Genomic DNA, 26,405 nt, shown 5'->3' with positions numbered 1-26,405 from the left:
CAAAGTAACACAGTTTGGTATTTTTTGAAGATGTCATTCCTTCTGTCATCTATTAATTAAAAGTAAAAAGAGCAGAAAAAAAGCATACTTTTATTTATCTTGATTAGAAGCAAACTGGTATATAATTGCTCCTTTTAAAAAGTAAATATGCTGTGTTTCTAAGAGCATGTTAATTCTGAGCTATTTGTATTTATTTGTATGGGACAGAGAGCATAAACTAAAAAAAATTGGCAGGATTTTATACAATCTGTGCTTTTGGCAAACAAAGACGACAAGATGAATGGGAAAAGACAAGCAATGTTTTATAGTCATGACATCAAATAACAAACTCAAATATCATTTATGAAAACTGTTGACTTAAAAAATGAAAATGATTCTTTCAAAAATCTACCCAATTGTACAAAAATCAAATTGACAATTCATTTTTCTACAAATTTCTTAGTCAAAATGGAAATCAGAATGGTAATCACAGAATTTTTTTAAAACTTAAACCCTCTATGAGTATTACATGGCAAAAATTTATTAGTTGTAGCCAAAACTGAGCTCAGAGGAAAAGTCATAGTTACATAAGTTTTTATTAATAATAATAAAGGATAAAAGATATTCTAAATTGTTTTTTTAAACTTTAGAAAATAACAACAAAATAAAAGAAGGCAACAGTGAAAAATCAAAATAAAGGCATAAACTAAGAAATTAGGAAGCTAAGGAGAAAAAAAAAAAGAATTAAATAAAACTAAGTGCCTTGAAAAAATGAACAATGTAGACAAAATGTTGGTGTGCCTTACCAAGAAAGAAAAGCATTAAGAATTAGAAAGGGCATACAACCACTGATAAAGCAAATTTAAAATATTATAGAATGACACTATTAGAGCTTTATGTCAAACTTCGGAAACCCAATGAATTAGATGCTTTGATAGAAATATATTCTCTACCAAAAGTAATTCAAGAAAAGGTAGAAAACCTGAATAATTGGATAATAATAGAAGAAACTGAAAAAGCTGTCAAATATTTGTCTGTAGCCATAAAGTCCAACTGTATGTTAAAAGAGTAATAGGTGATTTCCAAGTAATGTTTATTCCAGGGAGGTACACATTATTTGACATGACTGTTTCAGGAACTTCCAAAATTAGGGAAACCTCCCCTCTTTTGATCATACCATATTTTAAATTTTGAATTTTAATGAAGTGCAAATTTCAGTACTCTAAGCAATTAAATGCAATGCCCAAATAATATTCAGAAATTACCTGAACATTTTCAGCCTTCTACCAATAAGTGAGAAATAATTGTCGAAAGAGCTCTGGATTCCTTAACCTTATATCCAAGATTCTGTGAACTAGGACTGGCCTGCAGAAAATAGATGGGTAGTTCTAACCCTTTTAAATAAAGTTTTCCAGGTCATTAGGACTCCTGATAAATTTTATCCCAAAGGTGAAATTCTATTAGCCTAGATAAGACCCCAAATGACTTTCTTTTACTAAATTTGGGAAAAAATGAGTCAGGTATTCAGCTAAGCATATTATGGACTCTACAAGTTAATAAGATTCCTAAACAAAGTAACTTCAAATAGGGGACTTACATATGTCAGTATTTCTTTCAGTGCATATATGCAAATATTTTAAAGGATATTTTATGTTTAACATAGGAATTTTATAGAAATTGGCCTGGGAAGACCTTTCTGAGAAAATGACTTTTGAGTAAGGATCTGAATTAAGTGAAGGAGCTAGGAGATATATGTAGAGATTGAACATTACAAGTCGAAGGAATCAAAATATTAAAGGTCTTAATGTGGGATGTACCTGGCATCTAAATGGAATAGCAAAGAAGTCACAGTGGTGGAGAGAACCAGGAGGAAGAAGAGTAGGGGATGAAGTCAGAAATGTAATGGGAGGGTAGTTTATGTAGGGCCTTTTATTCATAGGACAGATTTCAGCTTTTACTTTGAGTCATGTGAGAAGCCATATCTTGAACAGAGAATTCTCATGATATGACACGATATACATTATCCGGAGCCAATGTAAAGATCATGATGAAACATAGAATCAATCCTAGTAAAACCAGAGGAAAGGCAAGGATATTTGCTATCCCTCTTATTATCCAACTTTGTTATGGAGATTCTGACCAATGCAACAGGAAATGAAAAATAAAAAAGAATACATATGAAAAAGGAAGTAACAAAATTATAATGATTTGCAGATAATATGTGTGTCTATTTGGAAAACCCAATGGAATCTAATGAAAAACCAATGGAAACATTAAAGGAGCTCAGTAAGACATATTATTATGATAATTTTATCAAAACTAATTTTATCAAAACTACAATTTCAGATTTATATGAAAAAGTGCATCTTAGAATTGATAAACTGAAATAACATAACTTTTTAAAATTTTTCATGTATACCAGTAATAAACAACCTGAAAATATAATGGAGGATTCCCACAAATAAATCTGGAAACATAAAACACCTAGGAATAAAATTAATAAGAAACATGCCATATCTTCTTCATAAGATCAAACCTTTACCAAATGATATTTTTAAATACTTAAACAAATGAAAAGGATATGACATTCCTGGATGGAAAAACTAGGTGTTCTAAACATGTTAATTCTCACTGATGTAACCTACAAATTCAGTGAAATTCCAATCAAATTTCCATGGGATTTTAAAAATTTGACGAATTGATCCTAAAATTCAACTGGAGTAATAAATGGGAGAATAGCTAAGAAAATTAGAAATAAATGAAATGTAGAACTAGATAAATAGAACAGAAGAGAATTCAGAAACAAATCCATATGTTTATATAAATTCAGTTTATGGTAAAATTGGAATTTCAAATCATTGGAGAAATTGGTGAAAAAATGCTATTGGAAACATTTGCTTTGCATTAAAATCATAAAGTTAAATCCCTGTCTTACATCTTTAACACAAGTAAGTTCTAGATGAATCAAATATTTAAATGTTAAAATAAAATCATAAAGGTACTAAAAGTCAAAGTAAATAATCTTTTCGTAATTTTGGAGAAGGAAGGTCATCTTAAGAATTCAAAAAATCCAAAAATCTTGAAGGGAAGTTTGATAACTTTGGCAAGAAAAACATTTAAAATTTGACATGGCAAAAGACTGAATTACATTAAAAGAGAAATGGCAAAGTAGGAGAATACTTGCAACAAATATTAACAAAAAGATAATCCTCAATTAAGCAACACAATAGAAAAAAATGGCAAAAGATAAAAGCAGGCTAGTTAGAAACCAAGAAATACCTATGAACCTAACCATTTCAATTCCAAACTCTCTCCTACAAAAGTGCTTATGCAAATGCACAGGCAGGTATGTATAAGATATTTGGGACAATTTTTTTTTGCATTAGTAAAAATTGTCTATATACCAAATGTTCATTATTTAGAGATTGCTTAAATTAGTTATGATATATCCATAGTGAATCGCTATACAGCCATTAAAAGCAATGAGATAGATCTAGACAAACTGAAAAGGAAGGATGCCTCTTAAAAACTGTTGATTTAAAATTATAAGCTACATACAGTATGTATAGTAGGAGTCTATTAAAATTCACATATACACACACACGTATGAATATATATTTATACATTTGGAAAGGTCTATAATGATATAACTCAAATTTATAGTCATAATAATAGTAAACACCTAAGTTGCAGTTACTATGCCTCAGGCATTGTTCTAAGTGTTTTGCAGATATTAACTCATTTAAACTATCCAGCACCCCAACAAGGTAGGCACTATTGCTCACATTTTACAGATGAGGAGACCAAGGCATAGAGCAAGTTAAACAACTTGTTCAAGCTCACATACCCAATAAGATAACCCCTGGGTGTATACCTTCAGTGGAAATCCTCACAACAGTATAGGGACTGTTCTTTTTTTTTTTAAGATTTATTTTACTTATCCACCCGCCCCCCCCCCATTGTTTGTTCTCGCTGTCTGCTCTCTGTGTCATTTGTTGTATCCTTTGTCTGCTTGTTTTCTCTTTAGGAGGCACTGGGAACTGAACCTGGGACCTCCCATGTGGGAGAGAGGTGCTCAATCGCTTGAGCCATCTCAGCTCCCTAGGGACTGTTCTTTAAATTCCCACAAACAACAGCTCAGATACAAAAGGAAAAGACCACACAGGTGGATGTGAGAGCCCCCCCCCCCATGGCTTAGAAAGCTTAAATGTTATATTGGAAACCAGTATCTCTTGTAACAACCCATGGACATAGCTTCTAAGTCCTCTCAAAGGGAGCACCAATTTCATGCCATTTTGCATACAGGGAAGCCCCACCTATGCTTTCCATCAAGTTATTTATAGTTCCTTCAAGGTCCAGTTTACCTTGTTTACCAATCAGCAGTTATTTCTATTAAGAGCAATGTTGTTCACAGCTGGTGTTCCATTTTTATCAGGTTTCCAGGGAATAAACTAGGGCAATTTGTCACTATCCATAAAAATTACAAATATATATACCGTTTGGCTAAGCAATTCTACTTCTAGGAATTTATCTTCCTGATATAGCAATCCATGTACAAAATGATATGTGTTCAAAGCTATTCATCATAGCATTACTTATAATAACAAAATATTGGGAATAACCCAAATATCCATCAGTATGGGACTGGTTAAATAAATTATGGTTCATTCATACAAAGGAAGACTATGTAACAATAAAAATAATTGATATACTGATAGATATACTTTATATACTGATGTAGGGTGATCTCTAAAATGGCAGGAAAAAAAAGATGGACAAAAGTTGACATACCCCTATTTGCTTGTATATACTTAGAATATCTCTGGAAAGACAACCAAGAAACTAGGTAACACTGATTGCCTCTGGGAAGTGAACTAAATGGCTAGAAGCAAGGTTGATGTATTCTGTTTTGCACTTTTTAAACCACATGAACGCTTTACATAGTCAACAAAGTTGACCAGGTTAAAATTTTGAGAGAAAAAAATACATATGAAGAATGGCTGACCTTTGGGCTCGATAGATGTATTTAGAGTTTCCCGTGAGCCGGTATAGAAGCAAGAAGACATAGGCACTGCCAGCCACACCATGGCAAATCCCTGGTCCCTTCTTTAGCAGGCCCTTCTGCCATGTGAGTTCCCCACACCGGATACACGTGTCCAGGTACTGTGGTTTCTTGGAAACCAGATAAGCTTTAGCAAACAGATAGGCAATTCCTGTGAAAACATCAGACATTAAAGGTGACTTTCAGGACTTAATACTGTAGTGTAGAACTACTCAAACTGCAAAAGCCTCACGAATCCTCTGGGGCATTGTTAAAATGGAGATTCTGATCCAGTAGGTATGAGATGGGGCCTGAGATATCACATTTCTAACAGGTACCCTTCTAAGGACCATGACTTAATTGGCAAGGCTATAGAATCTTCTTTAAGGGAGGCTTATATTTTCCCTGTGAGATTTGGGGTAAGTTATTTTAATTTTATAATGGGGTTGGCCCCTGGAGAAAGAATAACATTTTAATTGAAGGACATAGATTGGTAAAATTCATAATTTACAAATAGTAATTAATGATGCATACTCTGCTAACTATTATGCATATTTGACTATCTGAAATGGTTAAATGTTTATACAGCTTGCCCATTCCCCCACAGGCATTCAGAATTTGTAATGTTTAAGTACGCATATAGCCATATGCCTTTTCATAAGAGGAAACTGGGAGTCATTCCAAGGAAAACAATGCTCCCAAACCACCTTGCCAAGACTCCCAACTCCAGCTGTGAAGTAAAACCTTCCCAACTTGATTGTTCCAAGAAATTTCCCTCCAAAACTCGGCAACAAAGGTACCACAAATTTCAAAGGCAGAAACAAAAACAATGGCTATTAATAAAAATGATTTCCCCAAGTTCCGGGTGCTCAGATTCAGGGAAGAGGTTAAGATCACTCTCCCTCCTGAATCTTTCTCCTATAAGGAAAAATTGCGAAAGACTGAAATTTGGTGGGTATCCAGATTAGATCATCCAACTAGGTGATTTCTGCCTTTATTTTTTCTTTGCTTATGCTCAATTCCATAGAAATAGAAATTACTTTGTAGAGAACTGAGAGTAACGTAAATAATTCCTATCCATAGAAATGCACATTGTGTTGTGAAGAGGTTGTGTTGACTTCCCTCTGCCTCCATGGAAGAAGCTGATTTTGCAAACTTTTACTTATGGTTAACAATGTGATTAGTGTTACAAAGTGTTCCAGAGTGATGTCAGGAGAGAGCTAAAGAGGGGAAACAGGGCAGCCATGAGATGATTATGTTGGCACAAACATAGAAAAGCAGTTCCTGAAAGACACATTTTGCAGGACTTGATGAATGTTGAGATATTGGGCACCTACTGTGTCAGGCACAATAGTATGTGATAAAGTTTTAAAAATCCCTGCCTTGAGAGCCCATAATCCACACTTGGTGGTTGGAAAGGCTTATGAGAGGGCAGGGCACTGTTTAATCTGAGTGCTGAAGGATGAGGAGGAGTCAAGCCAGGTGTAGTGGATGCTGCTGGTGCCCTACCCAGACCCCCTTTGCCTTGTCGGTGGGTGCCCCATCTTCCAGTCACTGTGAGAGTAGGTTGCCAAACGCTCACATCTGCTCCTTTCTTGGGAATCTTGCCCTCAGCCAAATTGGAGGCAAGTGTATGCACCCTTCTAGCAGATTTTGGCCAGGGATCGCTGACACAGGAGTACGAGATGGAACCAGTTTAGTGGGATAATCTATGCTTCCTTGTGCTTCCCCTGGAATTAGGCTGAAGCTAGTCTCCAGGTGAGATGCTCACGTTTGGCTTCTCCCATGGCTCTATCCTGCTGCCCTCACTTCCTTGTAGGTTCTTGCTAGGAGCACACTCTGCTTCTAGACACTGAGCAAAGGGGAAGTTAGAGAGAAAAGTGTTCTAGGCCAATGTAAAGAAGGGCACACGGAAAGGTCCTCCTCTCACTACCCTCCCTCAAGCTATCATCATCATGCTTGGGAGACAACAAGAGCCTCCTGTCCTCTGGTTTGCCACACCTTAAATTCATCCTGCTGAGCAGTGACTGACCTCTCTAAAACTGTAATTTAACCATGTCACTCTTGTGCTTAAACCTGCTAAATGGCTCCCAATTACCTAGATGCCTTAGCATGCCACAGAAAACACTTTGTGATCCAGCTTCTACTCTTTTCTCCCACCTCTTGTCCTCCACTCCCTGCTTGAAACTTTTCACTTCAGCAAAACCAAACTGCCTGCAGTTCCCCCTCCTTCATCAAGTGGGCCCATGCATCTGGCTTCTTGGAACAACCTTCCTATCTTTCTTGACTTGGCTAACTTACCTCAGTTATCACCTCCTACAGGAAGCCCTCCATAAACCCAGAGGCAGCACAAGGAATCCTTCCCCTGGGCTCCCACTACTCCTTATATAAATCTTAGCACTAATAAGATATCATATTAAAATTATCAGTTTAAATGTCTGGCTTCCCTTGTATACTGCAAACTACCCAAGGGCAGGAACTGTATCTTGTGCATTTCAGCAACTCTGGTCTTTGGCATAGTGCTTGGCACATGGCAAGGACTCTGTAAGTGTCTGTTGACCATACTTATAATGCCTCACTTCTCACCCCAGCCCAGGCCAGCATGGAGGTTGAGGTTGGGATGAGAGATGAGAACAGAAGGATAAGATGGTGTCAGTGCTATATAAGGCCATTAGCCCTGGGCAGCTTAATACGTATTGATCCTGTGGTTCCGAAGAGAAAGAGCCTCTTTGTGATGTTTGGGTCACAGAATGGTTCATGGAAAAGACCTTGAAAAACTTCCTGACCTATTGGCTCCTAACTTGAACTAATGAAATTCACAATTAGACTGCTTAATCTAAAAGGAAAGAATGTTGGGTTTCTTTCTGTTCTATGGGAACCATATCATTTTGTCATGGGAACAATGATTTTTGCGCACTGATAAGAAATTCAGCAATAATGTATTTCTGCCAAATATAACTGGGGAAATGAATTATTACTTAATAAATATGGTTTGAGAGACTAAATCTTTCCAAACATGGGATCTAGTAGAGCCTTGTGGTAGCCAGACTTAGAACCTGTGGTTTAAACATACTGGAGAACTACCACACAGATCCATTCTGGGATCCATAATTTCACTGAGGCACGAGTTGTACAATGTACTACAACACTAAGCGACCATTGACACCCACACTCCACAAGCCCTTGCATTTCTCTATTCAAAGGCACCTACACAAGAGTCCTTGTGAAAGGATTAAAACACACACACACCTATGCTTCTTGCAGAGTAAAGGAAATGCACTGCTGGTGTTACCACAGTAAAGATGTAAGATAACACAGTCTAGATTTTGAGTTACAGCATTTGTTTTACCAGTTTTGCAAAGGACTTTAGCCCTATATTTCAGAATCATTGAGGCTATGAGTGGGTCATGTGAATCTACCTTATATACTTTATTACATTTAATGAGAGAAGCTATATGCCACACTAGGTATTTATAAGCATGGTTGTTGGCAAAGCTTTCAGGACATATCCATTATGACATGTATAAAAAGAGTCTGTAGTGATAAAAAGATTGAGTTCCACCACCCATCTCAACATGTTCATTTCATAGATGAAGAGACAAAGGCACATAAGAAACAAAGTGGTTTTCTCAAGGTCACATAACTAGCTAGTGTTGGAGCTACAATTAGAACCCAGCATTATGAGATCCCAGAACTATTTCTACATTTCATCAATGAAGTGCTGTCACCAGCACAGGTGGGTTGAAGGAAAGTCAATAGGAAACAATTATGGCTGGTGCTAAGGTATCATTAATGAAGTTCTGTCCTGTGGATTATCTGTAGCAGGTTTTTAATCAGAGAATTGATCTTCTGCCCCAAACCATCTGCACAGTTCATGAATCTACTCTTGAAAAATACTTTCCTCAAACTAATGAAAATTATTTTTCTAGGTCATCTCCTATTTTAGAATTTTTGCAGAGAGTTTACTATTGTCAGATTCGGAGAGATCCTGATGGTCTTTTACCTGCTGTTATAATCATTTTTTTAGGAGGTACCAGGAACTGAACCTGGGACCTCGTACATGTGAAGCAGGATCTCAACCACTAAGCTACACCCATTATCACTTTTGATGCTGATTTTAGCACATCTATCATAAGGAAGACCAATACCCTTGGGGTGGGTATGGGATTTAGAAGAAACGATGGGCCTCATTTAGTTCTTTATTCATTTATGAATTGGTTTATTTTTGGCAGTCCAATGAATACATGTATCAAATGATTTTGCTTTGGAACCTATGTTTAATCTCATGAAGATAGTGAACGTGAATGATAAAGGAAGATAAAGTCCCCAAAGTGACAAACCCTGTGCTGTACTTTTATGGTACATGATGTACAAAGACAGCTGGTATTAGGCATACAAAAAAGAATGGAATAACTGCCCTTCAAGACAGCCACATCAGTTAACTGACCCAGCCATTCATTTTAGTTGATTATCTTCCCACTCTTCAAGGCTTTTACAAGCACATTGCGTCCTTTTAAAATAGTGCATATTTAGTTTGGGATATCTCCAAAATTCAAGGTTCCTGGGGTGCTTGGAGAATATCCAGAGACCATGATTGACAATGATTAAAGGGAATAAGAGTGTTGAGCATAACATGAAGAGATATTATTTCCAGAATGGTAAATAAGTGCTGTTTTTCTCCACAAAGGTCAAAGCAAGAAGAAATAAATGGGCTCAAATTATAACTGGCAGGATTTAGCCTGGACATAATGCACAGTGACCTGGAACTGATACAAGCACACACAGGTGCCTTTGAAAGCTCTTCCCTAGGTAAACGTGGCAGGTAGAGGAAATATGACCAATACACTAAGCCTTATATTCTCCATCCACTCAAACTTTACTGAGGAACAAATGAAATTATCATTGGATTGAAGCACATTAATTAGATAAGGGGAAAAAGAGGTAATAAAAATCAGGTAATAAACTTAAGAGGAGTCATATATAATTTAAAGCTGCACTCAAGGCATTGAAGCATAGCTTTGAAAATTAAATCCACTCGTATTCCAACAATTTTGTGTTATGTGGTCTTTCAAATCTCTTCCCATACCAATTAATCAAAGCTGGTTGATTTATTTGAATTTAACTTCTTTCAAATAGCCCCTGCTCAGCAGGTCTAATTAGCAATGTAATGGGGTTAAAAGAAGGGAAAAATGGGGCCCGACAAGTTTCTAGGCTCAATTCCAGAGTTCACTGGAGATGGCTTCTATTTTGTTCAACTTTTTTTAGGTTCTAATAGAAATCCAGATTTGAAGAATTATGGAACAGTACATCTCAAACTTTAATGTGCTTACAAATCACCAGGAGATCTTGTTACAATGGGTCTAGGGTAAGGTTTGAGAGTCTGGTTTTCTAACTAGCTGACAGGTTTCCCATGCTAGAACAGGGACCACATATTGAGTTTCCAGGCTTCAGATCTACACTGTCCAATGTAGCTATTGAACACTTACAATGTTTGGCTAGTCTGAATTGAGATGGGATGTAAGTACTAATATACACTGGATTTCAAAGACTCTGTGTGAAAAAAAGAATGTGAAATATCACAATAATTTTTAAATTGGTTATATGTTGAAATGACAATATTTTGGATATGTTGGGGTATATATTATAATGTATTATGTATATAACATAACTGCTTCTTTTTACTTTTCTTAATGGGGCTACTAGAATGTTTTAAATTAAATATGTGGCTCATACTATGTTTCTTTTGGACAGTGCCAGTTGACTTTTATATACAAATAGATGTAGATCATATATTTAAAAATATAGAATTGCTTCTGAAGGGCGTAGGCAGTACAAGATTTTCTGGCTTTGAAAAAGTTCATTCAGACTTTTTTATCCTACATAGTGTTATGGGTTGAATTGCATTCCCCGAAAAAGATATTTTTAGCAACAACATGTATAAACTTTGGAGACATGTTGAATGAAAGAAACCAGACACAAAAGGACAAATTTCATATGTTCTCACTTATATGAAATAATTAGAATATGAAAATTCATGGAGTCAGAAATTTGAATACAGATCACCAGGGACAGGGGCGGGGATGGGCAATGGGGAGTTAATGCTTAATTGGCACAGACTTTCTGTTTGAGGTGATGGAAAAGTTTTCGTAATGGATGGTGGTGATGGTAGCAGAACATTGTGAATGACATCAACACCCCTGAATTGTATTTTTGAAGGTGGTTGACATTGGAAATTTTATGTCATCTGTATGTTAGCATAAAAAAAAAGTATTCAAGTCCTAACACCAGTCCCATGAATGTGATGTTCAAAGACGTGATTAGTTAAGATGAGACGACACTGGATGGTTGATATGACTGGTGTCCTTATGAGAAGAAGAGTCAGAGACACATGGGAGAACAGATTGTGTCAATGGAGGCAGAGACTGAAGTGCTGTAGCACCAAGCCAAGAAGTACCAAGGATTGCTAGCAAATACCAAGACCTAGGAAGAGGCAAGGAGGCATTTTCCCCTACAGGTTTGAGAGGGGGCATGGCCCTGCCCACACCTTGATTTCTGACTTCAGATCTCCAGAATTCTGAGACAATACATTTCTGTTATTTTAAGCTGATTTGTGTTCTTCGTTACGGCAGCCCTAAGAAACTAAGACACGTGGTAATGATGGAAAATGAGAAGTAATTTCACATCTCAGAAAAGGAATCTCCCTTTGGCTAAGCTAGATGAAAGACAGTGTTTTATCAGATCAACATGAGTGTGAGACCTGGGGCGCCGTGGCACCAGTGGACCAGCTCGTTCTCTCTCTCAATGGTCTCGCCGAGCTCAGGCGGCCAGTTGCAGTTCTGTTCCTGTTCCATAAGGAAGTCCACACTCTGCCATACCAGCTCCTGATCTGAGGGCTTGAGGTGCTCGTGGTAAGACAGAAGCATCTGGAGAATGGATGACAGGCCATGAGCTGCCCCTGGATAGACACATAAAGCATAATTAATTCACGCAATTGAGAGCAGGGCCAGTTGACTCAATGAAAAGAAAATTATGGGATAAAAAATTAATAGCAATATTACTCAAAAGCACTTGGCCCAGTGGTTAGGGCGTCCGTCTACCACATGGGAGGTCCCCGGTTCAAACCCCAGGCCTCCTTGACCCGTGTGGAGCTGGCCCATGCGCAGTGCTGAGGCGCGCAAGGAGTGTTGGCCCACGCAGGGGTGTCCCCCGCGTAGGGGAGCCCCACGCGCAAGGAGTGAGCCCCGTGAGGAGAGCCGCCCAGCACGAAAGAAAGTGCAGCCTGCCCAGGAATGGTGCCGCACACACTTCCCATGCAGCTGACTACAACAGAAGCGGACAAAGAAACAAGACGCAGCAAATAGACAAAGAGAACAGACAACCGGGGGAGGGGGGGGAATTAAATAAATAAATAAATCTTTTAAAAAAAAAAAGCACATATAGTAATATAATAATTGGTTGCCTAAGAATGGCTTCTGGGAAACACACTTTAGAGCAGGGGTTGGCAAACTCTGGCATGCAACCCAAATTCACTCCAAGGTCTCTTTTTGTAAATAAAGTTTTATGGGAACACAGCCATGCTCAGTTATTTATATATCATCTGTGGCTGCTTTTGTACTGTAATGATAGAGTTAAGTATTTGCAACAGAAACCATATGTTCTGCAAAGCCCAAAATATTTATTATCCAGTGTTTTATAGAAAAATGTTTGCTGACCAAACCATCCTTAAAGAGACTTTAAAAAAAACTTTTGTAATGAACATATCAATAATTTTTAAAATGAAAATACAGACTGTTTTGTTCAAGGCACTATCTTCAGCACCTAGAACAGTATTTGGCACATGGTAGGTGCTTAATATTTATCTGTTGAGTGAATGAATGTTTATAATATCTGGAACATATTATGTTTAAGGACTTTAGGAGTATTTTCCAGTGTGTTTCCCAGAAGCCATTCTGTGTGGGTTCTGTGATAAAGATCCAGGGGTTGCAAAGAGAAATGAGACAAAGTCTCAATCCTACAAAGTCTGCTAAGATAATTAGACAGGTAGGCCACTAATTACACTGTGATGTGATAAGGGCTCCAATAGATGGGTGAGGAGCATGACATGATGCTACATAATTTTGCTTCACAGGAATAAAAGTGTTCAACAAATCCTCTTTCCAAAAGCAAAGAAAGTTTCCCAATAGAGCTGATGACGTTTGAGCAGAGCCTTAAAGTCTAGGTATAACCCTTATGGATACATGAAGAGGGCAGGAGAAATGCAGAAGGAACATGCACAAAGGTACTTAGATATGAGAACAGTTCACTTGTAGGACACTCTGCTGGATGGTAACAGGGAAGGGAGAGATGAAGCTTTTGTCTGGAGGAGGCAGGTGTCAGATTACAAAAGGCCTTGTGGGAAGCGGACTTGGCCCAATGGATAGGGCGTCTGCCTACCACATTGAAGGTCCGCGATTCAAACCCTGGGCCTCCTTGACCCATGTGGAGCTGGCCCATGCGCAGTGCTGATGTGCACAAGGAGTGCCCTGCCACGCAGAGGTGTCCCACCCGTAAGGGAGCCCCACGCGAAAGGAGTGTGCCCCGTAAGGAGAGCTGCCCAGTGCGAAAGAAAGTGCAGCCTGCCCAGGAATGGCGCCGCACACACGGAGAACTGACACAACAAGATGATGCAAAAAAAAGAAACACAGATTCCCGGTGCCACTGATAAAGATAGAAGCAGTCACAGAAGAACACACAGCGAATGGACACAGAGAGCAGACAACTGGGGGGGGGGGGGAGAGAAATAAATCTTAAAAAAAAAAAAGGCCTTGTAAGCCTTGCTCAGGAGTGATGGGAAGTAAATGAAGGATTCAAAAAAGGAGTAACTAATTTACACTTTACGTGACTCATATCTAAAACTCAGCCATTGTAATTCAGTAGTTTGTTATTAATCCTTTAATATCATATACTTCAAAAATGTTAGTGGCTGAATTGTCTCCCTGTGCAGAGGCACTACTTGCCATGACTGTGAGAATTGTTCACAATCCTTCAGCAAAATTAGGCCAATGAACTCACAATCTAGAAAAAGGATTTTAGCTGTTAGCAAAAACTATTTTTTAAATGGCTGCATTTTGGGAAGCAGATGAGGCTCAAGCAGTTGGACGCCTGCCTACCACATAGGAGGCCCCGGGTTTGGTTCCCAGTACCTCCTAAAGAAGATGAGCAAGACAGAGAACTGACATGACAGGCTGGCGCGGCAAGATGATGCAGTGAGATGACCCAACAAGGAGACACAATGAGAGACACAGCAAGCAGGAGGCAGATATGGCTCCAGTGATTAGGTGCCTCCCTCTCACATGGGTCCCAGGTGTGATTTCTCCTAAAAAGAAAATGAGAAGACACAGAGAGCACACAATGAACAGACATAGAGAGCAGACACTGAGCACAAACAATGGAGAGGGGAGAAATAAATAAATCTTTTTAAAAAATGGCTACATTTCTGTCAGGTAGACTATGGAAACAGTAAATTGTGATTTGCATCATCAGTATTTATTTTAAAGGACATTTACAAGAATTTCTAGTTAAAAGAAGTGTGATAATCCACATCAATCTGTATTCAACATTAATATTAGAGACTCCCTTCATCCTACAATTCTTTGTCAAGACCTTCACTCACCCAAGTACTCGGTTCCATAATAAGAGTACATCAGGGGAAATGGTTTCCTCTTTTTTATGGCATACTGCTTCCCAGAGTCCAGAATCGCCCGGCAAATTGATTTGATCTGTCCTGGGGTCAGCACCTGAGTAAGGAAATCAAGAAGCAAAAGTCAAAGCAGGATTTTGGTTTTTTTTAACCTCAGACACTGGGCTTGCTTGCTTAAAAAGTCAACGTACCTCCAGAATCCTTTTCCTATGTGACAATAAACTCTGTAAATAAGCTTAGCCTACTACATATATATATTTTGCTACTGATTCTCCTTTTGTTGTGAAGCTTATCTACAGTCTTCAGAAAATTTGCTCTTTTGTGGAACACATACACCATTACTGCTATAAGCCATTATAATATGTGAAGACTATCTTATGGCTGTTTTCTCATTAATCCTTGTCACAGGACCAAGAAATTGCTCAGAAAAGAACAAATGGCATTCCTAACCAATCATGCTTAACAAAGCTATTATTCATGGTATACAGTTGCAGGTCTGGCCCAGACAATGGTCCTTCCATTTGAGCCATTTAGACTGTGCCTATAAAACCACAATTCTTATGATAAGCGGCTGCACAAAAGACTCACTCTAGCGTTTTGCATTCCCTGAATGAAACAAAAGTCCAATAGGACCAAGGTAACATAACATCTAACATCAAAATGGCTCTGAATAGATAATGGCTAAAATGCAATCATTTGCAGTCTTCCAGTTTTATTCACTCTGTCCTCCATCAGTTTTTGGACTATACAAATTCATATGGTCTCAAGTCCACAAAGCATCTTTGAATTTATTAAGATTCTGCTCAGGTTTGCAACGTGTTCTGCCTCCTGCCCTTCCTCAGGGCAGACCCGATGGTACTTCTGGCACATTCTCCTTATCACCATGACCATTTTTCTGGTTAACACCCACCACCCGGTGCACTCTGTCTGTCCCTTGACTGCTCAGTCAGTTCTTTGAGGGCAATGACTGTAACACTGCATCTTTTTGGTATCCTTGGTGCCTAGCACAGAACCTGAGAGGGTGCTTGGTAGCTAAATAAGTGCCAGATTAAATGGCATGCCAAACATTACCGTTCTCTTTGCCAGTACAGAAATGAAATAAATTTTGAATTCATGTGTGCAATATCCAAGAAAAATTACTGAATATATACACATATTACAAAAAATACATCAAATGAACTTGTCATGGGGGGGGGCATTAGCCATTAAATGCCATTCAACAAACATACATTGGGTACCTATTATGAGTCAAACGTTCTAATTGCCTATCTGTTTTTAACCCAGGGGGGAGAATATCAACTTTGTTACATGTAGTTCCGTCCCCCTTTCTTTCCATACCTAAGCCACAACTTAGAAGGGGGAATGAGTTTATAAAATAATATTTCAAAACGTCCCCTGGTCATGCATCCTGTCTGGGTGGTTTCCTCTTATCTCTCAGAAACACTGTGAAAAACAAAGAGAAACTGGGACTCGTTTGGCTGGATAGAGACCAGTTTGCATGCACTTTGTTATCTATGGGAACAGGCAAGACCTACCCTTAGGTTTATTGATCAGCATATAAAAACGGAAAACAGTGCTCATTAAAAGTGTGAGAGCAGGGACGAAACACTGAGGAAGTGAGTGTTCTCCCCTCCCCAACAAACAGCAGAAAGAAGACAGGAGGTGAGATGCAGGGATAAAGGGGCTTGTTCTTCTTTGGTTTGTCATCTTTCTGGAACATCCCTTCACTCTCCCTCCTAGCATACAGGAACACATGCATGAGTATACGCACCAACTCCAAGATGGCAGGGCAAACAAATGCCTTTGCTCACACTGGCACATTTGAAATACTCTGAGACCCCTGAGAAATGAGGAAGAGGCATTTCTGGGGTTGGGGGGGGGAAGTGGGAAGCAAGTGGGGTGGCAGAGGGGGATGTTCCCTGCCCATTCAGCCTTTACAAAACATACCCAAATTCGTGTTTATGTATCTGTAGCACCCAAGGCCTATGCATATGCTGGTACTTTGGATGGATTAGGTTCTTTAAATAAACTTTTTTTTTATGTTGAAATAAAATAAGTTATCCCTAAAATAAAATGTGGTGGTTTGATTTAAACAAAGTTTTGCTAATTTAACTGAGATAAAAGGTGTTCAAGGTGGGAAAGAGTTGATCTGGAAAAGAAACCAGGAAGTCAAAAGTTGGTGTGGAGTTCCTGTTCCCCTCCTCACAACCCTCTGTGCTAAGTCTTAAGAGAGACATTATAGATCTCTGGACAGATTTGGGATCAACCGTAGATAAGATGCGTGCTCCCCACCTCCTGACTGGAACTTGGGGAGATGGCAACCTCAAAGATGTCTCCTCCCTCAGGGACTGGGATTAGTTAAAGAAATATGACAGCATGGCACGTCTCGAATGGGTTTCCTGTGGGCACCAGGGTGGAGGAAAAAGGCATTCTCTGCCCCAAAGTAAATGTATTTAAAAAAATAGACCCAGTCCAAATTATTTCAAATAAATAACTTAGGAAAATTTTTCAGTATAAGTCAACTTTCACAATTGGTTAGATTTTTACTTTTGGTTTCTCTTTACGGTTGTGGTTCAACTGGAAACCACTAGTTTACAGGGGAAAGCAGAGCTTTTCAGGAAATCTCTGAAGCAGGTGGAGATGACTTAAGATGTTGATAATCACTGCTTTAAGGCAGGGCATTGGGAGCAGAGAAGGTGAAGGGGGAGTTTAAAGAAACAAAGGAGGTCGAAGGGGAAATTTTCAAGCAGGAAAAAGATCTTGCTAAACTGAACAATTCAGTCAGTTCATGCTTCTTGAGTCTTATGTGCAAACCTGTACTAGGCACTTTGGGGGCACATGGAATGTTAAGAATGAAACTAAGTAAATGTGCAAACCATTTAAATAGTGAAACACTCATCATTTGCTTAAATTCTAAAAGTAGTGACCTACAGGAGCAAGGTGAAGGGAGAATATATTGGCAGCTTCACAAGGGATGTCTGATAGGAGCTGAGCTTTGAAGGACATGTAGGAAGTAGTGAAATCAAAGTAGGGGGGAGAAAGGCTATTTTAAGCAATGGGACGATGGGAAAAGCCCTGTGTATTAGGACAATGTTTCTCAAACTACAATGTGCACATGAATTACCTGGGGATCTTGTTAAAATGCAGATTCTGATTCAGTAGGTCTGGGTGGGGCTGGGATTGGATAGTTCTAACAAGCTCCCATGTGGTGCTGATGGTGCTGATGCACAGACTGCACTTGGGAGTAATAAGGGATTTTGGGAACAGAGATGGTTGCAGCAAAGGGTTTCTCTTGGGAGGATGAGAAATTAGGCTGAAGAAACTATAGGACGTTCCCAAAGACTTTCAAGGAAGCAGGAGGGGGCACTGGGCAAGAACACAGACACCATGATTTAAATATTCAGAAAAGAGAAGCAGCAACAAAGGGAAATTCTTTTCCAATACGTTACATGTAGGAAAAATGTGTCCACAGTTATAAACCCCAGGGGGGAGCTCTCTTAGTGAATATTTTCTCAATTAGTCTCCAAATGGAGCATGTGTGCTGCCGTAGAATATTAAAGACCCTTCTGTCTGGTTTTCCTGATACTCCCTGACCATTATTATGTCTGTCTCTAAGGAATGGGAGGTAGATTACGCTAAATGATTATTATCCTCAAATCACTAAAAGGCTTCAGCAGGGAATTTCAGTTCTAAGCATTTGGTCCCAAATACCATTTCTCAATTGTTTCTTTTTCCCTTCTCATATCAAGAAACAAGAAAACACTGAAAACCAGAAAAGAAGAAACAAGTTTTGCCCCATCCTTTCAGACTGACTGTTGGGCTTTAAAGATTTATTACAAGTACCCTCTCTCTGCACCAAGCATCACTAGATGATTTCATTCTGTTTTCCTATAAGACAATATCTCAGAGCCTGAGTTTCCTTATCTACAAAATGGGAATCACAGCACTTTCCTCACCTATCTTCTCAAGTGATGGTGAGACTTAAAAAATAGCAGTTTCCAACTTTTGGATGCACACTGTAATCACCTGGGGAGCTTTTAAAAATCCTGATGCCTTGACAACACCCCAAACCAATTACATCTGACTCTGGGCATGGGACCTAGGCATCAGTGTTTTTTTAAGCTTCTGTTGGGGATTAAATCATGTGCCCCACAAAAGGCATGTTCATGTACCAGGCCCTGGTCCTTTGTGTGTGAACCCACTTGTAAATAGGACTTGTGGCGATGTTACTAGTTAAGGTGGGCTCAAACTGAATGAGGGTGGACCTTAATCCAATATGCCTGAAGTCCTTATAAGTAAAGGAAATTGGACACAGGAGAATCCTCAGGAAGCAGCCAGAAACTGGAAGTCAATGGAACCCGGAGGAGAAAGGATAAGATGCTGCCATGTGCATTACTGTGTGATGGAAAAGCCAAGGAACCCCAAAGATTGCAGACTAGCCAAAAGATACCTGGGAGGAAGCAAGCCTTCTAGCCGCTGAAACCATGAGCCAATAAATCACTTCTTTAAGCCAACACATTGTAGGATATTTGTTTTAGCAGCTAAAAACTAAAACATAATCCGCCCCCCAAGATGTTTCTAAAGTGCAGCCAAAATTGAGAATTACTGCTATGAAATACTGTATGAATGCAAAAATAGTTTTCAAAAGCAAAGGATGAAAAAGAAAGAAGAGGAAGAGGAGGAGGAGCAGGAGGAAGAAGATGAAGAGGAAGGGGAGGAGGAGGAGGAGGAGAAAAAAGCCAAAGGGAAAACAAGCAGAGTTGAGTGAGGAATGGAGAAACCCAATATGCACATGAATAGACATGCTGGGTCAAGCCAGCTGTCTACAGACCCCCATGCAGTAGTTTCCAACACAGGCACTAGTGCAGATTTTTGGGAGGGTAATGGAGAGCCACAGAACACAGCAGATGGTACACAGGACTAAGAATCAAGAGATTTAGTGTTGAAACTCAACCTTGCTACCATAAGCAGACCTCAGTTTCTGTAAGTTAACAAACAGTGTCTCATCTTTAACATAAAGCGGTTGGACTAGAACCTGTCCATCAGGTCAATGCTTCTTATGTTTTAATGTGCCTAAAAATCACCTATCAAGCTTATAAAAACACAGCTTCCTGGGCCTCACCCTCAGAGATTCAGTAGCTGTTGAGTGGGGCCCGTGATTTTGCATTTGGAACAAGCGCTTAGGTGATGGTGATGTTGCTTGTCCGTGGATCTCTCATTGAGTAGCACTGTATGACGTGAGCTCTAAGATCCTTTTGGGCTCCAAACTCTACAGTTCTCTAAGGCCTGAGAGGACTCTGGCTCCTGAACATAAAAAGGAGGTATAGTAGAGTAATAAAACCATGGGCTTTTGGGTCAGATTGACCCACGTTCCAAACTTAGCTCCACTACTTTACACCAGTGTGAATTTGGGCAAGTCACTTATCCTTTGGAAGCCCTAGTTTTCTCATTTGTAAAAAGTAGCAATAATAAGACCAAACTCACTGGGTTGCTGTGAGGATTGCATGTAAGTCACTTAGCACAGTCACTTGCATAAAACACATGGTCAATGCATGTAAGCTATTGTTGAAAGGGACATCTGAAGCTCAGTAGTGGCTCCACCCCCACCATTCAGCACCATACGTCTTGGAGGTCCGTACTCAAGATGGCCCTCATAAAATAATCCTGCTGTTGCCCATCTCCCCCCACCCAACTCTCCACCCAAGTACCAGCTTATGCCAGCCTGCATCCCTAAGTTGTAACTTGTAATTCATAAACTACATGTATGGTCCTTCATGTCTGTGTATTTACTTTTCCTTTCTCATTGCCACAATTGCAGTGTTCACTATCTCACTCTCCCTCCTGAAAATCACATTCCTTTATTCTTTCAAAATCCTTCTCGAATGTATCTGGTTTCTAGATAAGGCTCTGTCAGTAACTAGGGATATGACTAGACAAATCAAAGTAACCTCTCTACACCTTTGTCTTCTCCTCCGTAAAAACAAGGAGTTTGGATGAGGTGGTCTTTAAAGTGCCTTTCAGCTATAATATTTTATTTTTTGATTCAATACTTTAATGTATTAAAGTGTTGAGTTTTACAAATTCAAATACTTATAAATCTATATATACATATTTGGGTTATAATTCTTGGATGTGGATGTGATGGTGTATTTCAAGTTTTTCATTTCTTATAGGATAAGCAAAAAAAGTCCCTTTGCAATGAAATTTTAGCACATGTTTCACTTGTCCTCTCTTCTTGATATTTTATTTTATCTCGATACTTATTCTCATATGTGCTTTCTCCCTAATAGAAAGCTATAAGAATAAGGAAGTCCTTTATAAGCACTCGGTCTTGGTTACCTTAATATCAATAGTCTTTGGTCTCCTGATGCCCCAAAGTGAATTAATACATGTTATTAAAGCTGGATGCATAGGTGACCATTTCACATCAGGCCCTCCTCTAAGCCACTGTTGAATGAGCATGTCATTGCAGTATTCTCAAACCATGTTTCAACAGGCATTTTTTAAGCGTCTGCTGGGTACATGGCACGGTGTTGGAGAATATAGAAATATAGAGATGAGTGTGATACAACCCTACCATTGCTTATAGCTAGGTACACAGTAAATGATTTTCTTATTTGGAAAGGACAGTTCTGATTACATATTCATAGCTTAGGATATTAGTTCCTTACTCAACATCCACACTCCCTTTGTTTCTTGTAAAAGGACTCCAATTTTATTAGGTTGACAATTGTATATAGCCCTAGGTGATAAGTCTGTGATTAGTATCAGCCAGTCATGACGATCCTAATGCACCTTACCAGATACTCAGTTCTCAGCCTTCCCAGCAGCTAGGGTTGGCCATGTGAACTCTTAATGATAAATGGGGAAATCAGCTGGGGACAGGAGGAGTTTCTTGGAAAGCTTTTTGTTTCCTTGAAAGGAAACAAAATGGGCAGAGGTGGCTGTTGCATCCTTTGCCTTTGTTTGCTGTCTTGAATGCAGACTTGAATATAGATATGAAGCCTGTAGCTGTAGCAGCCATCTTGAATCCTGAGGTTATGAGCATGTGGTTGAAAGGCCAACATTCAAATAATGATGGAGGAGAAAGATAGAAAGGTCCTTATCTTTGTGGACATCATTGAGAATCTGTACCACACCCAGAATAACCTATCTTCAGATTCTGTTATGAGGGAAAAATAGACTCTATTTTTAAGTCTACGTAAATTGGGTTACTTACCACCAAGCTCCCATTGACTGGGTATCCATAAAGTGCTAATATAACCACATTACTAGCATTCATTTGTTTGTAAAGCAATTCTGTTGCCCCTCCCCATGCCTTTTTTTCCACAGAAATCTCTAGCTAAGGAGCTTTTTAAAGTGGAACTGACTGCTTGAGTGGGCAAATTCAAATACAGTTTCCGGTTCTGGCTGCAGTCACAGGCTGTGATTGATTTTTCTTGTTAAGTGCTATCCTAGAGCTCGGGGACAAAGCCTGGAAAGGAGACTGTTACCTTTGCTACTATTGTCCTGAGTGACCTTCCTACACCATCCACGTATCCTGCTCCAGGTCAGTGACAATGGACTCTCTCTAATCTGCCACCATGACGGAGGATCCCCAACTCCTCAAGGTAACTTTGGAAAGGCAGAGAGGAGGCTCATGGGAACCTTGCCAGCAAGTGCTGTGAAGCAATTGTCTTCTTTTCCAGGAACTTCTGTCCTCTCAACTTAAGTGACTTTATTATGTACTATCTACCCTGGAGCCTTGCACAGCTAGTCACGAAAATGGTCCTAGAAGAACACTATCTGAATAATTTGTGACATTTTAAGGCTCAATAAGTCTTTCACACTTTAAACACAACAGGCTGAAAGGGTTTCCTTTGCCATGTTCTTTTATTTATTTATTTATTTATTTTACATGTTCATACTATATTTACTGAAACTGATGTACAGATATTGAGACAATAGCTTTCAAAAAAGGTAACATTTGGGTTTACATAGTGGTTTATATTCTAGACTATACAATTTTCTAAAGTTTTAGGTATCTTATGTTTTACATGATGATTTACATTTTAGCCTATCAGCCCCTAAACATTTTTGGTGTAATTTAACATGTCTTATATTCATCCTTGCATAATCTTGTGAACACTTCTATTGCCCACACAGTTACATTGATTCCATCTAATCAATACCTCTTTCTTCCTCACCTCAGGGCCGACAGTGACAGTCAATCTTCACTGCTTGAAGGGCCATGTTCAGAGATACTTGCAACAGTGCTGAGGGCTTGGCATGCTCAACTGCCCTAATGCACTGGGAGCCACCATTTCTCTCGAGAGATACAATTCCCTCTATTTGAGAACATCAGTCCTCCCCAGGATGTGGGTATACCTTCACTCTCATTATATGGGTCTCTGTCCAATGATATAATCCACTATGGCAAAATGAGCATTCACACACTCCCAAGAAGCCTGTCCTGCATCAGATTATTCCCTTTACGTGTCTTAAACAGGTAACCTTCCTTATTATATTTTGAAAAAGTTTTCTCCGCATTATACTCTCAACCAAATACCTGACAATCTCTTATGATCGTATGTTCCCCCACTCCCCCCCAATTTCTTGGCCACTATTACCCTTCCTCCCATCCCTAGCCCCCCTCAAGCATACAAAGCCCCACCCAAGGGTAACCTTATGCCCCCATTTTATCCCTTCCTTGTACAAATACTTACCTCCAGCTTATCATAGATTTCTCCCATGTAGGTGTCAGCTTACATCCTTCCTCTACCCCCCAATTTCCATTAAGCCTATCATCCAGTCTCTAGCTCTCTGAGACAACTTGGTTTACTTATTTCATATCATTGAGTTCATGTAGTATTTGTCCTTCAATGCCTGGGTTGCATCACTCAACATAAGGTTCTCAAGATTCATCCATGTTATCACGTGTGTTTGTAGTGTATTTGTTCTTAAAGCCGAGTAGTATTCCATTGTATGCATATACCACATTTTATTGATCCATTCATCTGTTGATGGGCATTTGGGTTGATTCCAACTTTTGGCAATAGTGAACAATGCTGCTATGAGCATTGGTGTGTATATATCAGTTTGTATCCTTGTTTTCAGTTCTACTGGGTATATACCCAGCAGTGGAATTGCTGGGTCATATGGCAAATCCATAGCTAGTTTTTTGAGAAACCACCAAACTGTCCTCCAGAATGGCTGGATCCTTCTGCATTCCCACCAGCAGTGGATGAGTGTTCCCATTCCTCCACATCCTCTCCAGCATTTGTAGTCTTCTGTTTTTTTTTCAAAGCTGCCAATCTTTTTTTTTTTTAAAGATTTTATTTTTTTATTTAATCCCCCCCCCCCCCCCGGTTGTCTGTTCTCTGTGTCTATTTGGTGCGTCTTGTTTCTTTTGTCCGCTTCTGTTGTCGTCAGCGGCACGGGAAGTGTGTGCGGTGCCATTCCTGGGCAGGCTGCACTTTCTTTCACGCTGGGCGGCTCTCCTTATGGGGCACACTCCTTGCGCGTGCGGCTCCCCTACGTGGGGGACACCCCTGTGTGGCAGGGCACTCCTTGCGCGCATTAGCACTGCGCATGGGCCAGCTCCACACGGGTCAAGGAGCCCCGGGGTTTGAACCTTGGACCTCCCATGTGGTAGACGGACACCCTAACCACTGGGCCAAGTCCGTTTCCCGATAGCTGCCAATCTTATGGGAGTAAGATGGTATCTCATTGTAGTTTTGATTTGAATTTCCCTAATAGCTAGAGATTTGGAGCATTTTTTCATGTGTTTTTTAGCCATTTGTATTTCTTCTTTGGAGAAGTGTCTGTTTAAATCTTTTTCCCATTTTTTAAAATGGGTTGTCTTTTTATTTTCGAGATATAGGAGTTCTTTGTATATGCAGGTTATAAGCCATGTTCTTTTATATGAGCCGGTGGGCTTGATGAATGCTCTGAAGGCCCTTCTAAAATAAGTTATACATGAAGAGGTGGCAAAGATTATTTAAAATCTCTTAGATCTTGTTTTTGATGCCTTAAAATATATTTTAATAAATAAAGGTGTACTTTGAGCTAAGAGAGTATAGTGCTGGATTGGCCACGAACGGCACCTTCTCTGCAAATAAAAATGGAAAGCTAAGGTGGTAGGGAGGGGAGGTGGGTAATTGTGGTTAGGAAATTGGGAATTTGTAGGTTTGTCATTACATGGCCCTGAGCAAGTGATATAATCTCTCTGGCTTCACTGTCTTCATCTGTAAAATGAGGTAGCTGACCGAAGTAACTTTCCACGTCCTTTCTGGTTCATGATTTGTATGATGTTTAAATATATATCACTTTTCTATTTCTCCCTTCTTATTCATTTAGGTATTGGAAGTAATCCATGTGTGATTGTGTTGAAAGCAGCTTTGTTAGGTTGACATTATGTTTTCAGGTACTAAAAGGGAAAATGATGAAAATCATTCTGGTTGCCACCTCTTCCTTTTTTTGTTTAAGAAACAGTTTTAGCCAGGGATCATTGGGAAAGCTAGATTATAAGATACAGATAGGTTCACTTTCTATATAAATGACAGAGGAGATTTGGGGTGACCTAGTCATGAAGACAAGAAGAAGGGGGCTGCTACCTACCGTTCCTTGACTAGGGGCCAGGCAGTCCTGAGGAACACATGTGCTGCTGTGACTGATTTCATTTTTTCATTTTACCTGCCAAGCAAAGGGAAAAAAGAGGGACCCCCAGAAGAAGCTGGCGCTATAGGGTTGAAGAGGAGAGAAAAGTAAAGTAAATTGACATCTTCACTCCGCTGAAGGCAAGAAGTTCCCCCAAAGCTCTTCCTTAGATTTGAGCCTCAACAAGTTCCAAATGATTACTTCCAAGTGAAGGCACTGGGGGCAGCTCCTGATCTTTAGAAAAGGAGGATGGGGTAGGCAACTAGGATATATAACCAGTACGAAACGAAGGAGGATTTATAACCTGTAAGTCAGTAACTGAGGTCCTTCTCTGGAATAAAGGTTTATTCTGTAAATATTTACATGGTCAAAAGGAGATCATCAGCAAACAAAAGAGAAAAATCTCTGACATCATGGAGATTACATTCTAGTGGTATAGTCTGAAAAAATTTCATATTATGCACCCTATTTTATATTTCCCTAAATATGTCTTATTCAACCACTCTCTGAAATTTATTATTTTAATGGGTCTGTCAATATAAATACATCCACCTTAAGTGAATTGTGTGCCTCTCTCATGTTGCCTGGGGAAAATTTAGCAGTAGATGAAATCCATTCTCTGCTCCAACATTCAATTGAGTGCAATTACCAAAACTGTAAGAATGGACATAGCAAAGAAATGGCTAGCCAATATAGCCCAAAATTATATGGGCAGTTTTAAAAAGAGGCTCCATTCCAGACCAATAAAAACATTATGCAAATAGGATTGGACACTAATATTATTTTTAAATGCTCCATTCTTGATGCTAAGACACAGTCACTGCTTTATAGGGCTTTGCATTGCAAATCCAGCACTATTTAGTATTGCAAATAGTACGGGTGGTTGGAACACAGAGCTCTGCCTAATCCTACGTGGTCCACATAGCCTTGCTGTATTTATTCCTAGTCATGAGCTACACTCTTATCAATAAGCTTAATGCCAGGTACCCACTTTATAAATTTGTTACATTAGTTGAAACACAGAATACTATTAACAAGTTTATCATTTTTTAAATAAACAAAATAATG

At 39.3% G+C, this 26,405-nt stretch overlaps 1 protein-coding gene across 1 annotated transcript in view; it reads right to left on the bottom strand.

Annotated features, from left to right (window-relative positions):
• The window catches only part of LANCL3 (LanC like family member 3), a 109,065-nt gene that overhangs the window by 9,887 nt on the left and 72,773 nt on the right, over positions 1-26,405 (bottom strand). The window contains exons 2-4 of the mRNA XM_004452783.4: positions 14,673-14,796; positions 11,778-11,975; positions 4,985-5,192 (exon numbers count right to left, since the gene is read on the bottom strand). Coding sequence (XP_004452840.2) covers positions 4,985-5,192; positions 11,778-11,975; positions 14,673-14,796 — 530 coding nt within the window. The remainder of the gene's footprint in view (positions 1-4,984; positions 5,193-11,777; positions 11,976-14,672; positions 14,797-26,405) is intronic.

The sequence above is a fragment of the Dasypus novemcinctus genome, chromosome X (genome assembly GCF_030445035.2).
Source record: "Dasypus novemcinctus isolate mDasNov1 chromosome X, mDasNov1.1.hap2, whole genome shotgun sequence".
NCBI classification, from domain to species: Eukaryota; Metazoa; Chordata; class Mammalia; order Cingulata; family Dasypodidae; genus Dasypus; species Dasypus novemcinctus.
This window is presented reverse-complemented; position numbering and strand designations above follow the sequence as displayed.